Source organism: Mytilus trossulus, chromosome 2 (assembly GCF_036588685.1).
Source record: "Mytilus trossulus isolate FHL-02 chromosome 2, PNRI_Mtr1.1.1.hap1, whole genome shotgun sequence".
Lineage (NCBI taxonomy): Eukaryota > Metazoa > Mollusca > Bivalvia > Mytilida > Mytilidae > Mytilus > Mytilus trossulus.
Window position 1 is genome coordinate 60,764,640 of NC_086374.1, and position 13,453 is coordinate 60,778,092.

A 13,453-nucleotide genomic window follows, 5' to 3' on the forward strand; every position below is an offset into this window, starting at 1 on the left:
AACTGCTTATAGTATTTGAAATGAGATCAAGGACATGTGAACCCTGTCCCATGGACATGTATATGTTGCAAAGAACCCACCCATATACCAAATATGGTAATCCTATTACTCACAACTCAGGGATCTCCATGGATGAAAATTGCATGATGGAGGAACTTTCACCATCATAAACTGTTTCTACAAAGTACAGTTTAGCGTGATCGAAACTTTTTCATCCCTCCACATAAGGATAGGTGAACATGCTAATTCATTGCTTATTTAAATTATATTTATATAAATACTATAAAGAAGTATATATATTTTCAATAATAGCCGTTTGTAACACTTCAAAGGCCAAGCCCTCATGCCCCCTCCCTTTCCCTTAGTCGAGAACGACCAATAGCTATCACAAAGGTCCCAATGTAGTTTTCTTGCTATTTTTGGAATTGTTATGGGAGTTAAAAATCATGTGGAGCTTATTTTTCACGGACACTGTCAAATTCAGAAGTCATGAACCCATTACTGGTATGGCTGCTTTGCAGCAACGACAAAACGAGTCGTACGTGTTATGTAAAAGGTTAAAAAGATGCGTCAAATGAAAAGGTTTTTAACTGAGAAATTCACATGACATTTCAAGCAGTTGCTGAACCAGGAAAATGAGGAGAAAAGCATTTGCATATATGACAGACAGAAACTTTGTAACATAAGGTATCTGGATACAAGAAATGCAGGCAAGAGTCTGTATTTCAAAAACCAGTCATTTCTCATTTTTGAAAGGAAATAACTATAATGTAAACTGGTATTTTGCCATCAAACCTATAAGATTACAGACCTCAAAAGATGGTAATATTAAACTGACAGGGCCAAGTGAGCTAAAACACTGTTTTTTCTTAGTTTAAGCCTCTTTGTATACAGTGAAACCGGTTTAAACGAAACCTCTTCCAAACTTAATATTTTGTTCAGTTTTATCAGGTTCATAACGCATACAATTTGATATGAAGGTGCTTTAGAAAATGTTTGGTTTATGCCGAATTCTGTTTAGCCAGGTTTCACTGTAAATATCTTCAAGTCCTGCATTAGATCACTTGTAATTTCAAGTTTGTGTCGGTTAATTAGATGTTTCATAGAAAATTATCTGACCAATCAAAGATAGGAAGAGGTATTAAATAAACACTATCAGTCATTTTTATTTTCATGCGATTGATCATTTTTTGTCTTTCCTTCATCATTGTCTACAAGATTGTCTAGTATGTACTGATTTTGTATTGAATCAATGTCTATATTATCGGCTGAGGTCTCTAATATTTTGTTTACAAATGGTGATCTTTTTGTTCTGTGATGTTCCTTCCGTAGTTCATCAACTAACATATTTGTGAGGAAATATTTTGTCTCTCTTTGCTTTGGAACAACCTGAGGCCATGGGTTATCTGAAAGAGAATAAAATATATTTGTAACCAAACTGAAAATATATGAATTAAAAGAATTAAATACAAATAGATGCTAGTAAAAGGTGTCCCATAGTAAAAAATTATATATTTTTAATTTTTATTGACAACAGGTGTATATTATTTCCCTTATTAAGTTCATTGTGTAAAACTTTCCAGTAAGTTCTCCTTATTTTTATGTTTTGTGTAACTTAGGCCAAAAATAATAAAGTGCTGTAAAAAAATATGGTAGGTAGGTAGGCAATATTTTATTTTATAAACATATTTTAGTTGGTTACTACAAGTGAATCAGTCTTACTTTAACAGTGCTTGTTCCAAAATGGCACAAAGTGTTATGGTAGGCAAAAAAAATTAGGGTAGGAAGGGTTAGCGGAAACACCTGTTTTATTTTGTTTTGCATTATTATTTCACACATCCTTTTTATTTCATATTTTTGGCTTAATTGGTGAAGGAAACATTTGTGCCAATGCAAAACTTAACACGAGTATTTGTCTACTATTTGACAATAATCCCAATTTTTACAAGCTTTTGGGTATCACTTTGTTGACCATAGAAGATCTACATTGAAATATCAATTTAATTCATGAATTTCATTTTTGGAACATGTTGTGTTCATGTTAGAACTTCATAATATGCAATGAAATAAAATTGAAAATAGAATTAGAGAATAGGTCAAAGAGAAAACAATCTTACCAAAGAGCAGAAAATAGTATATTTTATACTATTATGCATGGGGTACTTATTTTCATGGATAATATGGCAAGAAATTCTTATTTAACAATGACATTGTATATGGAAATTTTGAAAATTTCTAATTGAAAAACTAAATTTTTAGTTGACAACTTCTATGGACAGGTCAATATTTCATTTTAAAATAACCTTTGGTGGATAGTTGTCTCATTGGCAATCATACCACATCTCATTATTTTCATATGGGGCTTAATTGCATTTCACATTGTCTAATTCTGTTTTTTTAAATAAAATAAAATTTCTCAATTTAGTTTGAATTCAACCTATTGATGACTCCAACTCTTGTTAAGTAGAAATTTTGACTTTTGACTTCCACTGGCAATCATTATGAATATCTAATCAGCACCAAAAAATTTTTTTTTTTATTAAAAATACTTCTAATGGAACATCTGTCAAGTTTGATTCTAACTGATTCATGTGATATTTATAGGTTGAAAGACAATTATGTTAAAGGGAAATAACTCATATTTATAGGTTGAAAGACAATTATGTTAAAGGGAAATAACTCATATTTATAGAAAACATTTTTTTAATTAAAAAAATGCCTTTTATAATGAGTCAGAAGTAAAAAATAAATTCATACTGGTATGAAAGAGGGTCGAAAGATACCAGAGGGGCAGTCAAACTCATGACCATCTCAAGATAAAAGATTAATAACTGATTATATCCCGCTACATTTGAAAATGTCCAAAATTAAGCTACTTTGACCATATGTTGTTTGGTGTTGTTTGGTGTTGATTGTCTTGAATTGTGCAACTTTACAAGAGGTGTCAGGTGTTTATAATGGTTGAAAATATAATTTTCTGTCAATTTTTTATTTTTTTTGGTATTTAGTTTATCCTTATAATGTGATCAAAATGAATACAACAAATTTTGTGCAACAGAAGTACTATTCTGAATTTTACTTCCACATGATGCTGACACTCCAGAATTTGAAATCCCAGAATGTGTAAATAACTCAATACATGAGGGGCTACATGAACATTGTATATGACTAAAAGAATAGCAAGGATCATCTAAGGTTAGAATGCATGAGGGTGTTTAAACCTTAGTTTCGCAGCACTCATTAAAACAAGAATGTGTCCATAGTACATGAATGCCCCTCTTGCACTATCATTAACTATGTTCAGTGGACCGTGAAATTGGTCTAAAAACTCTAAATTTGACATTAAAATTTGAAAGATAATATCATAGGGAACATGTATGCTATACTAAGTTTCAAGTTGATTGGACTCCATCAAAAACTACATTGACCAAAACATTTTAACAGAAGTGGCAAAGATGGAGAGTTAAGCGAAACAAACGAATGGAAGCACAGACCAGAAAACATAAAATAATAAAAAGTATGTTATAAATCTTGTCAGTACCAAAGCAGTGGTGGATTAAGGGGTGGGGTATTCTTGGCAAGATGAAAAACACTTTTTTTTTTTTAAGATAAATGCTTTTGAATTGGGACATATGGTTAGAACCACCCTTTATCCTGGGTTGGAAAAACACAGACACCATTTTAAGATGGCTGAGTTGGTCCCTGCAAAGCAATGACTAATGAGCTGATGACAAATATCAGTCAGTGTGCCCCGTATGGTAACATACAGACTGTCTGTTACTAATTACAAATGTACCTTTTAGTTCAAGAACTCCCATATCTTTGCCATAACCTGGTAGCTCCTTGGGTAACATGTATAACTTTGTATAGCTATACCTCTGGTTCTCATATCTTGGTACTATGACTTTGAAAAGTTTGTGAATTAAATCTTTTTCCTGAAAAAATAATATACATGACATTCACCATGTTCATAAAATGGAAGCACAAACACCAAAATTAATTCTTGCAGATTTGATACTGAATTTTGTATACTGAAAATTAAAAAAAAAAAATATTGTGTGTATTTGTAATTGATGTACAATGAACAAAAGGGTGAGATTTATTATTCTGATTCCAGGAAATGCTGAAAATAAACAAACACCATCAAACTTAATATAAGAGCTTTTATTCTTTCAATACTAATAATTGCGAAATCCCATTGACATTTTATTGCAATATTATAGCGAACCCTATTGAACCTTTCTATAGATTCACCTGCAAGTTACCTGTCCATTTAAACTTTTGGCAGTTCTATTGTCCCATCTAACAAATACAACAGGTATTGTTCTCTGTATAGTTTATTCACCAGGACCTTTAAATTTCTTCTAAGAGAAATATATCACTCATTGATTAATTTACCTGAGTAAAAATTTTATCTGCTAAATTAGATGGAAATAACATGTGTACTATTTATAAAAAACTGTATATGAGTTTGAATGTATTATATTTTCAATCTGTTGAATGTAAACACTGATTCAAACATTAATAAAAGTTGATTCCTAAAAAAAATTAACATTATTCCTATTTCCAAAAAAAAATTGATAAAAAAAACCTAAAAATGTTGATGTTTACATATTAAGGCCTTCTTAAAAGTATTCTATAACTAAACAAAAACTAAAAAATGCAAATTTTCATATGAACAATACTTTTTATTTTAAAAACAAACTGTTTATGATTAAGTTATTATTTATTTTGAACATATTGAAAAAAATATTATAAATGTTTAATAAACACGAAATCACAGGCATTTTTTTTTCTGTGAAACATGTAATTTCTATCAATTTAGCAGATAAATTTTCTACTGAGGTAGATTAATCAATGAGTGATATATTTCCGGCAATGGACATTTGAGCGCATTGACAGGACATTTGAGCGAAAAAAAAAGGACGTTTGAGCGCCAAAGTATAGGACATTTGAGCGCCTAAATTTTAGGACATTTGAGCGAAAATAAGAATAAGCGTAGGACATTTGAGCGAAAACAAGTCTTGGATAGAGAATTGTCTTATTGGCAATCATACCACATTTTCTTACGAATATAGTTCATTAAATGAGGAGTTTACCAACAAAAAGATTAAAACATATTTTAATTGTAAAAAACAAAGCACTAAAAACAAAGCACAGTCATAAAACAGGAGTTTACCAACAAAAAGATTAAAACATCTTTTAATTGTAAACAAAGCACTAAAAACAAAGCACTGTCATAAAACATAAAACTCGGCAACGGCATTATTTACAAGTCTGTTCGGGCTTGGAACTTATATCCCAGGCTTCTGACATAAAAATCCCTCGTAATTTCCTGCTGGCAGTATTTCAGGGAAAATTTCGCTCAAATGTCCTGTCTGAAAACTCAGGTAAGGTTAATATCCCGGCGCTCAAATGTCCTATGAAGTCGGCGCTCAAATGACCCTATGTGCTTTTTTCTTTTTCGCTCAAATGTCCTATGCCCTATATTTCTCTTAGAAGAAATTTAAAGGTCTGAGTGAATAAACTATACAGAGAACAATACCTGTTGTATTTGTTAGATGGGACAATAGAACTACCAAAAGTTTAAATGGACAGGTAACTTGCAGGCGAATCTATAGAAAGGTTCAATAGGGTTCGCTATAAAAACATCAGAATAATTTTGAATTAAATCATGTCTACAGTATAAGAATAACTAAACATACAAAATGCGCCTTTAGCAGACTGTCAATGTTATCGTTAATTGTTCAAGCACAGGTGGTTTAATTAATCTAATGATACATGAAATATGACTTCAAAATAAAATAATTGATCATTTTTTGTTTCCAGCATCCTGTGGTAATCTTGTTGATACAGCGATTGAATCTGTTCTGCTTAACAATATCCATACAATATGTTTGTGAACAATGTTATTTCCACTAATTTGAAAGAAATTGCGTTCTAACTCTGTGAGTAAAGTCTCAGCAGACACTAATGATTGCCTTTACATTATAATAAATCAAAACCTTTAGAAGGTAAAGTTCATTGGAAATTGTTGATCAAGAATTAGTGGTTCAATTAATCAAATGATACATGAAATATGACCTCGGAATAAAAATAATTGATCTATTTTTGTTTCTAGTATCCTGTGTAAATCTTGTTGATACAGCTGTTGAATCTGTTCTGCTTAATTAACAATATCCATACAATATGTTTGTGAACAATGTTACTTCCATTAATTTGCAAAAAAAATGTGTTCAAAGTTCAAACCTTGTGAGAAGACACTAATGATTTCCTTTTCATTATATTAAAAGCAAAAAAAAAAGAAAAAGAAAAGTAGGGGTGTGATAAAGGGTATGCGATAAAGGGTGTGCATCAAAGTTGCTCAATATTGATAAAACAGCAGGCTATTTATCAAACATGCAAAAATACTGTATTTACTTCTAAACATAAGATAAACATATATATGATATACTCATTATAATGACCTAAAACTATAGCAATAGACATGATAAAACAAATATATATATATATATTACTACTCACAAGTAACCAGTAGTCTGCTACTTCCATTGCATACTGGTCTTTATCACCATGTCTTGAAGCAATATTTATTAACTGTAAAATAAATTTATGATTTTGAAAATTTTTCACTAAATCAGGAACTTCCGCTGTTTGGAGGATTTTATCAATATAATAATTATGGCCCATTCCAATCCAAAAATATCAAAATATCCCTGTTAAAAAAAACAATAATTACAATAAAAATGATAGCAGGTGTCCAACATTAATGTTCATAACTGACAATTTTTTTCTATCTATATAGAGGGGGAATAGGAGGAGTCCTGATCCTGAAATCCCGAGCTTAAAAACATGAAATCCTGAGGTCCCGAATTCGAATAAAGATATTCCCGGATTCCAAAAGGGTCAATCCCGAAATCCTGAGCTCAAAAACACCTGATCCCTGAGTCCAGATAAAGGTCCTATCCCCCCTCTATATACATGATATAAATCAATTTTCAAATTTAATATACAATACTTGCATTTTACCCCTATGTTAAATACCTTTAGATTTGGCAGCATGTTTGTTGGCTGTCAGGAGCATCAGACATTTTTTTTTTAATGATAAAAGTGACAAACTTATTACAAACATATCATGCATATCTTTTGGAAATATCATTTTATCTTAATAGAAGTGTAGAAAAATGTGTAAGGTTCCACAGAACCCAGTGTTTCACTTACTTTATGAATCAAATAAATGTTTAGAGAACTTTAACTGCAGACTGTATGTAATGTTAACTGGAAGAAAAACTTAGTCCATATATATATAAGTTACATACAATGTACGGAAAAAAACAGACTTTTTTTTACAAAATTTTCTTCAAAAAAAATCTTCTATCCAAGTAAGGTAGAAAACCAGGACAATTTAAGAAATTTATTAAAAGTTAAAAACTTTAACCACAGAGAGTGTTCATTGATGAGTAAAATTCTGATAAACAGGATTTTTTTTTACAAAATTAACTTCTGGATACTACATGTATCTTTAGATCATAAACAAGCTTCTGTTCAAGTTTGGGAGAAAATCCAGGTTGGTCTAACTGGAAGAAAAATTAAGTCCATTTTTAAATTAGTAAAATATGGATAAACAGGATTTTTTTTACAAAAATTTATATCTGGATCGATCCTGTCTTATGATCATAAACAAGCTTCTGTCCATGCAGTGTTCCAGCTAGGATTTCAAAAGGGCAGGCTGCCTATCCTGAAAAGGGCATTTAATGTGTTATATGATAATATGAAAAGGGCATGTTTTAATAAAGATATTAATCAAACATTGTGTTTATTCATTAAATCACTGGTTATTTATATACAAGAGCAAGATCATAAGTCCATATAAAACTACATCTCTCTACTTTTTGGGCTGAAAAACTTGTCAAACACCTTGTCACACAAGTTTTCAAAGCATGCATTGCTTGGCACAGTTAAGCCTTATATGCAGTATGTTTTGAAAGGTGTCCTTGTTCTGTCTGTTTCTATGTTCACACTTTACATAGGAAACCCCCTTTCTTCTTCTGCTGTGGTTAAAGACAATACAGCACAAAACAGCTGTGCTCAGTAAATGCACAATGTTAGGAATTAGTGAACAGTGAACATTTGTATACCGGTAATTAAAAATAAAGAATCCAAAAAAAGATGACCAAGCCACCATACCAACTCTGTTACTTAGACCCTCTTTACCTTTCCCATAACTCAAAAGACCTAAACATATAAATTATAAAGCCAGAAGTATGTATACATACATGTATCTTTAGTAGTTAACTTGATGCTAGGAAAAAATAAGATTGAGTTATCTTTCTTTATTCGGCTGTGCTCCGTCTTTGGAGGATTATAAACAGTACGAAATAAGATAAGATAAGATAAGACATTTCTATCCCACGAAGAGCAAAGTAATTTATTGCAATGATTTTTATAATTGACACAATGATGTTGATATAAATCATATATATAAATATGATAAATCGATCAACAATGGCGGTCGGTTTTGTTATTTTTGTATCAAAAATGAGGGCAGTAAAAGACAAATACGTCTGAATTTGCTATTTATTTTATGGAAAACAAGTAAAACGATAATTTTAACAGGTTGATAATGGTTTTGGACTTTCCTGTCTTTTACGTTCTCTCCATGAAACTACAGTTGTCATTGCAAATTGTGCCCAAATTGTTGAATGAACATTTCTACAAAGACAAATGCTGACTGACGATTCTATTTGAATCAATTAATGTTGATGATCATAAATGACCCATCCGTTAAAAGGATTAGCTGTAACAACAGATTATGACACCTGTTGTTATCGTTGATTAGTTTGGGGTCATAAACAAAGAATCTGTCGTTCAAATCTTTATTTTTTTGGGGTGACAAAAGCACCAACCAAAAAAACAAGCTTTTGAACGACAGATTATTCGGTCAATCTTTAAAGCAGCTTGGTGCTTAGTCCAAATAATTATGACGTCTTGAAAGGCTATTATATTTTTTTTCTTTGACGCCTTACATTAACGTCATAACGCCAAACTCATATGTTCAGTTGGACTTTGAGAGGGAATTTACTGCTTTATTAAAACGTTTAGCTGATTTTTCCTCAAGATGCTTCATTTTCTTAGTATAAAATAAATTTTTGAACCAAACTCAGATCATTTTGACTGACCTGAATTTCCTGATAATGTAAAACAAGGGTTCCGGAAATTTGGGTTTTACCGAGTTTGGTCTAAAAAATATTTTATAATCTCCTAAAAAGAAGTCAGACAAACGTTTTAAAAAATGCAGTCGACATGTTCCCGCCTCGGATGGAATTGTTACTTATATTATTATTTCTGTAGGGATTAATTGGAATTATTTTGCACAAACAAACACTTTAAAGGTAAGAATTTTTAAATTTGCAATTTTTTTTAACCTTCAATGAAAATTTGATGGCTAAATTTGGTCTCAAAGTTGAGAGCAAAATATGCTCTCAGAGTCCAACCTACATTGGTGGCTTCAGCATTATAACGTGGAAGTAAGGGTGCTATAAACAGTTTCGTATAAAAAACTAGGGGTTATTCCCCAACTAAAAATAGACATAGAGGGAAGTCCCTTTTTATCAACATAATTGGTGAAAAAGTATCATGTTGTTGTATTTGGTTGTAAAGATATGTTAATTAACTTCAATTAAAACAGGTTGAATGATTAAAATAATTTAAAAAATTAGATTAAATATTCATGTTTTGAGGGGAGACAACACTGTAAACAGTCTGTTTTTTTGGCAGTGAAAATTCAAAACTTATTTGCAGCCACTGTAGCTCTTTTCGGAGCATGAATTTTTTGAAAGACCAGGTAAAAATCTATGAAATTCATACAACTTTGATTATGAAAAATGTGCAGGTATCATGTCTTCAGGGGTGTGCACATGACCTGATTTAAGGTTTTTTAAGCTTAAATTAGGCAATGTTTTTCCCAATTTCTCTGGATAAAACTTTGTTATACTATTAAAAGTACACTTTTTTTTTTATTCCATTATAAACTAGAGAACATTCTGATTCCAGTGATATCTAGTTTTATACAGGTATCTCTATTAATCAGTCCACCACTAAGGTTCACTTATTTATGGTCCCTCAAAATATGACGTCATAGAAAAAAACTGTTGATTGCACCCAGAAGGGACAAATATAAAATATAGTGATGTTTTAGCATAGAAATGTGTTTGCGAATGGAGTAAAATAATTCTGAAAAATATTGTTCGGCATGTATACATTAATTTAAAAGCATCAGTTTGGTATATTTAATGCAAATATTACAGATTTGTACATAGCAACCAGATATAAGAAAACCAGACTCTGTGCGAATATTGAAGGTTTTTAATTTTTTGCGACGTTATGATATTTTCATTCAATCTCTCATATATTTGGAACCAAAAGTTGCATATAAAAAGAGTAGATTTTTTCTACTTTGACCTTTACTCCTGATCAGTGTAACATAAAGTTTATTCATTATAATATATATTTGGTACTTTTTATAGTCAAAAAGGTACCCATGCCATTCCTAAGAAAAACACTATTTCAATATTTTCTCAACTCAGCTATAACTTAGTTCATATAGTACTAGGGACAAAATCTATTTAAAGTTACTTTATTCATGCCTATTTCATAGTTTTTATTCTATTTATTCAAAAGAAACCCTATTTTATGATTTATTTTCTTTGTAAAACTGATGAAAATGTGATACAGGAAATGTTTGGGATTTGCCAGTTAAACTGTTGCCACTGGCCAATATGCCACTACTGCGTGACATAAAAAAAGAGCTGTAGTTCCACTATTTGTTGTCACAATCCTTAAAGTAAGACATCATTTTAATCAGTATAGTGTACAGATTCAGAAAAGCTAAGAATTTTTTATATATCGCATACATGTACAAGGTTTTGCCTTAAGGGTGCTATAAACAGTTTCGTATAAAAAACTAGGGGTTATTCACCAACTAAAAATAGACATATAGGGAAGTCCCTTTTTATCAACATAATTGGTGAAAAAGTATCATGTTTTTTGTATTTGGTTGTAAAGATATGTTAATTAACTTCAATTAAAACAGGTTGAATGTCAGATTGAAATAATTTAAAAAAATAGATTAAATTTTCATGTTTTGAGGGGAGACAACACTGTAAACAGTCTGTTTTTTTGGCAGTGAAAATTCAAAACTTATTTGCAGCCACTGTAGCTCTTTTCGGAGCAGGCGAACGTAGCCTGAAGCATGAATTTTTTGAAAGACCAGGTAAAAATCTATGAAATTCATACAACTTTGATTTATATGAAAAATGTGCAGGTATCATGTCTTCAAGGGTGTGCACGTGACCTGATTTCAGGTTTTTTTAAGCTTAAATTAGGCAATGTTTTTCCCAATTTCTCTGGATAAAACTTTGTTATACTATTAAAAGTACACTTTTTTTAATTCCATTATAAACTAGAGAACATTCTGATTCCAGTGATATCTAGTTTTATACAGGTATCTTTATTAATCAGTCCACCACTAAGGGTCACTTATACATGGTCCCTCAAAATATGACGTCATAGAAAAAACTGTTGATTGCACCCTAAGGCATCAAAGAAAAAAAATATAATAGCCTTTCAAGACGTCATAATTATTTGGACTACTTGGTGCTACCAGGCCTTTCACCTTTTGTAAATAATCATTATGATTTAGTTGTCAACAGTTATGATGAACTTTAACTCAAGTGTGTCTGCGTCTAGCTGAGTCAGGGACTTTCTTTACTAAGCATACTATAGAAAGTCCCTGGCTGAGTGAAGGAACACTGAAATAATTTATACTTACTCTCTCTGCATATCCACGTGTTTCATCACATCGTGCAAACGTTGATTCTATTCTTTCGTGTCGTATAAGACCTGTAACACACATTCTCAAACGCTTAATTCGTCCACTGGGTCCACTTCCCACTCCGAAGGTTCCCCTGAATTTACGAGCGGTCTGCGAATACGGAATTTTCAATGACATTTTCCTAGATCTATTGTTCACCTGGATCCATAAGTTAAGTCATAACCTAAATAAATTGTAGAATTAAACAGGGAACCGCTGTTTGACTAGTTTTGGACACAATTCTGGTGAAACAATCCGTACTGGGTAGTGTCTTCTTCCCGAAATTAAGAATCGAGTCGGTTAATTTGGATTTGCAGCAAATTACTAATCAAATTCAAACGGAACATTGAATGTGAATTTGATCGAAAAGACGGCAAATATATGTACAATTTTTTTTTATAAAACTGTATAAATGATAGTACTGTAGAACACAGGCACTTGTCTCAGAAAAAAAAATCCTATCATACCTTAATTAAAGTAGAATCATATTCAAAACAGTGTGGTCCTGGCCATTGATTGACGATCTAAATTATCCCATTGACATGGACAGTTTAGGTGAACGTTTGTCTGTAACGTCCATTGCTCAATTCTTACTTATTATAGAATTTAAACTGTGGGGTCACCAAAGGTTCTTAACGCCTCTAATAATAAAAGAATTCGAAAAATTATTCAGGAATAACCTCTATGTTTTGATTTATATTATTGATATAAATCAACACATTGTATTATACCGGATTCGTTTTTTGAATTGCTTTATTTAGTTGTTGAGAACCTTTGGTGACCCCACAGATTCAGTGTCTTTAACAAGTGCATAGTGATCAGTGGTTGTTACCGACAAACGTTCACCTAATCTGTCCCAGTCAATGGGATAATTTGGGTCGTCAATCAATGGCCAGGACCACACTGTTTTGAATATGATTCTATATAGGAATTTTTTTTCTGAGGAATTTTTTTTCTGAGACAAATGCCTGTGCTGTAGAAAGATACCATGCAACATTATCTCTTTAATTTTTAAACGACTGCACAAGACGAAACGCGCGTCTGGCGTACTAAATTATAATCCTGGTACCTTTGATAACTATTTACACCACTGGGTCGATGTCACTGCAGGTGGACGTTTCGTCCCCGAGGGTATCACCAGCCCAGTAGTCAACACTTCGGTGTTGACATGAATATCAATAATGTGGTCATTTTCATAAATTTCCTTGTTTACAAAATTTTGAATTTTTCAAAAACTAAGGATTTTCTTATCCCAGGCATAGATTACCTTAGCCGTATTTGGCACAACTTTTTGGAATTTTGGATCCTCAATGCTCTTCAACTTTGTACTTATTTGGCTTTATAAATATTTTGATATGAGCGTCACTGATGAGTCTTATGAAGACGAAACGCGCGTCTGGCGTACTAAATTATAATCCTAGTACCTTTGATAACTATTTGACTCTTGAAAGGAGGTCTGCAAATTGAAGTTTCAGTCAAATTCAAGGTTTATTACAAATTTACAAATTTGATAAAAATAACGCATATGTTCCCAATAAAAAACGGTAGAGTTAGTTTTAAAAAAAAAGGCAACAATATCAT

General features: G+C 31.6%; 1 protein-coding gene across 1 annotated transcript; it reads right to left on the minus strand.

Annotated features, from left to right (window-relative positions):
• Window positions 1-1,141: 1,141 nt before the first annotated feature.
• Window positions 1,142-12,090, minus strand: LOC134707699 (large ribosomal subunit protein bL17m-like). The gene is made up of 4 exons (XM_063567694.1): window positions 11,831-12,090; window positions 6,526-6,597; window positions 3,797-3,935; window positions 1,142-1,406 (listed from the first exon to the last, which is right to left on the minus strand). Exons 1-4 carry the CDS (start codon window positions 12,008-12,010, stop codon window positions 1,156-1,158), a joined length of 642 nt encoding a protein of 213 aa, XP_063423764.1. The 5' UTR covers window positions 12,011-12,090; the 3' UTR covers window positions 1,142-1,155.
• Between the last annotated feature and the right edge of the window lie 1,363 nt (window positions 12,091-13,453).

Excerpts from the sequence above, each read along its gene's own strand:
- LOC134707699 (XM_063567694.1), bottom strand. The coding sequence starts at position 12,010 with ATGTCATTGAAAATTCCGTATTCGCAGACCGCTCGTAAATTCAGGGGA. Across the intron at positions 6,598-11,830 it reads CACGTGGATATGCAGAGAGA|TTAATAAATATTGCTTCAAG; the intron begins GTAAGTATAAAT and ends TTTATTTTACAG. Across the intron at positions 1,407-3,796 it reads GGGAGTTCTTGAACTAAAAG|ATAACCCATGGCCTCAGGTT; the intron begins GTACATTTGTAA and ends ATTCTCTTTCAG.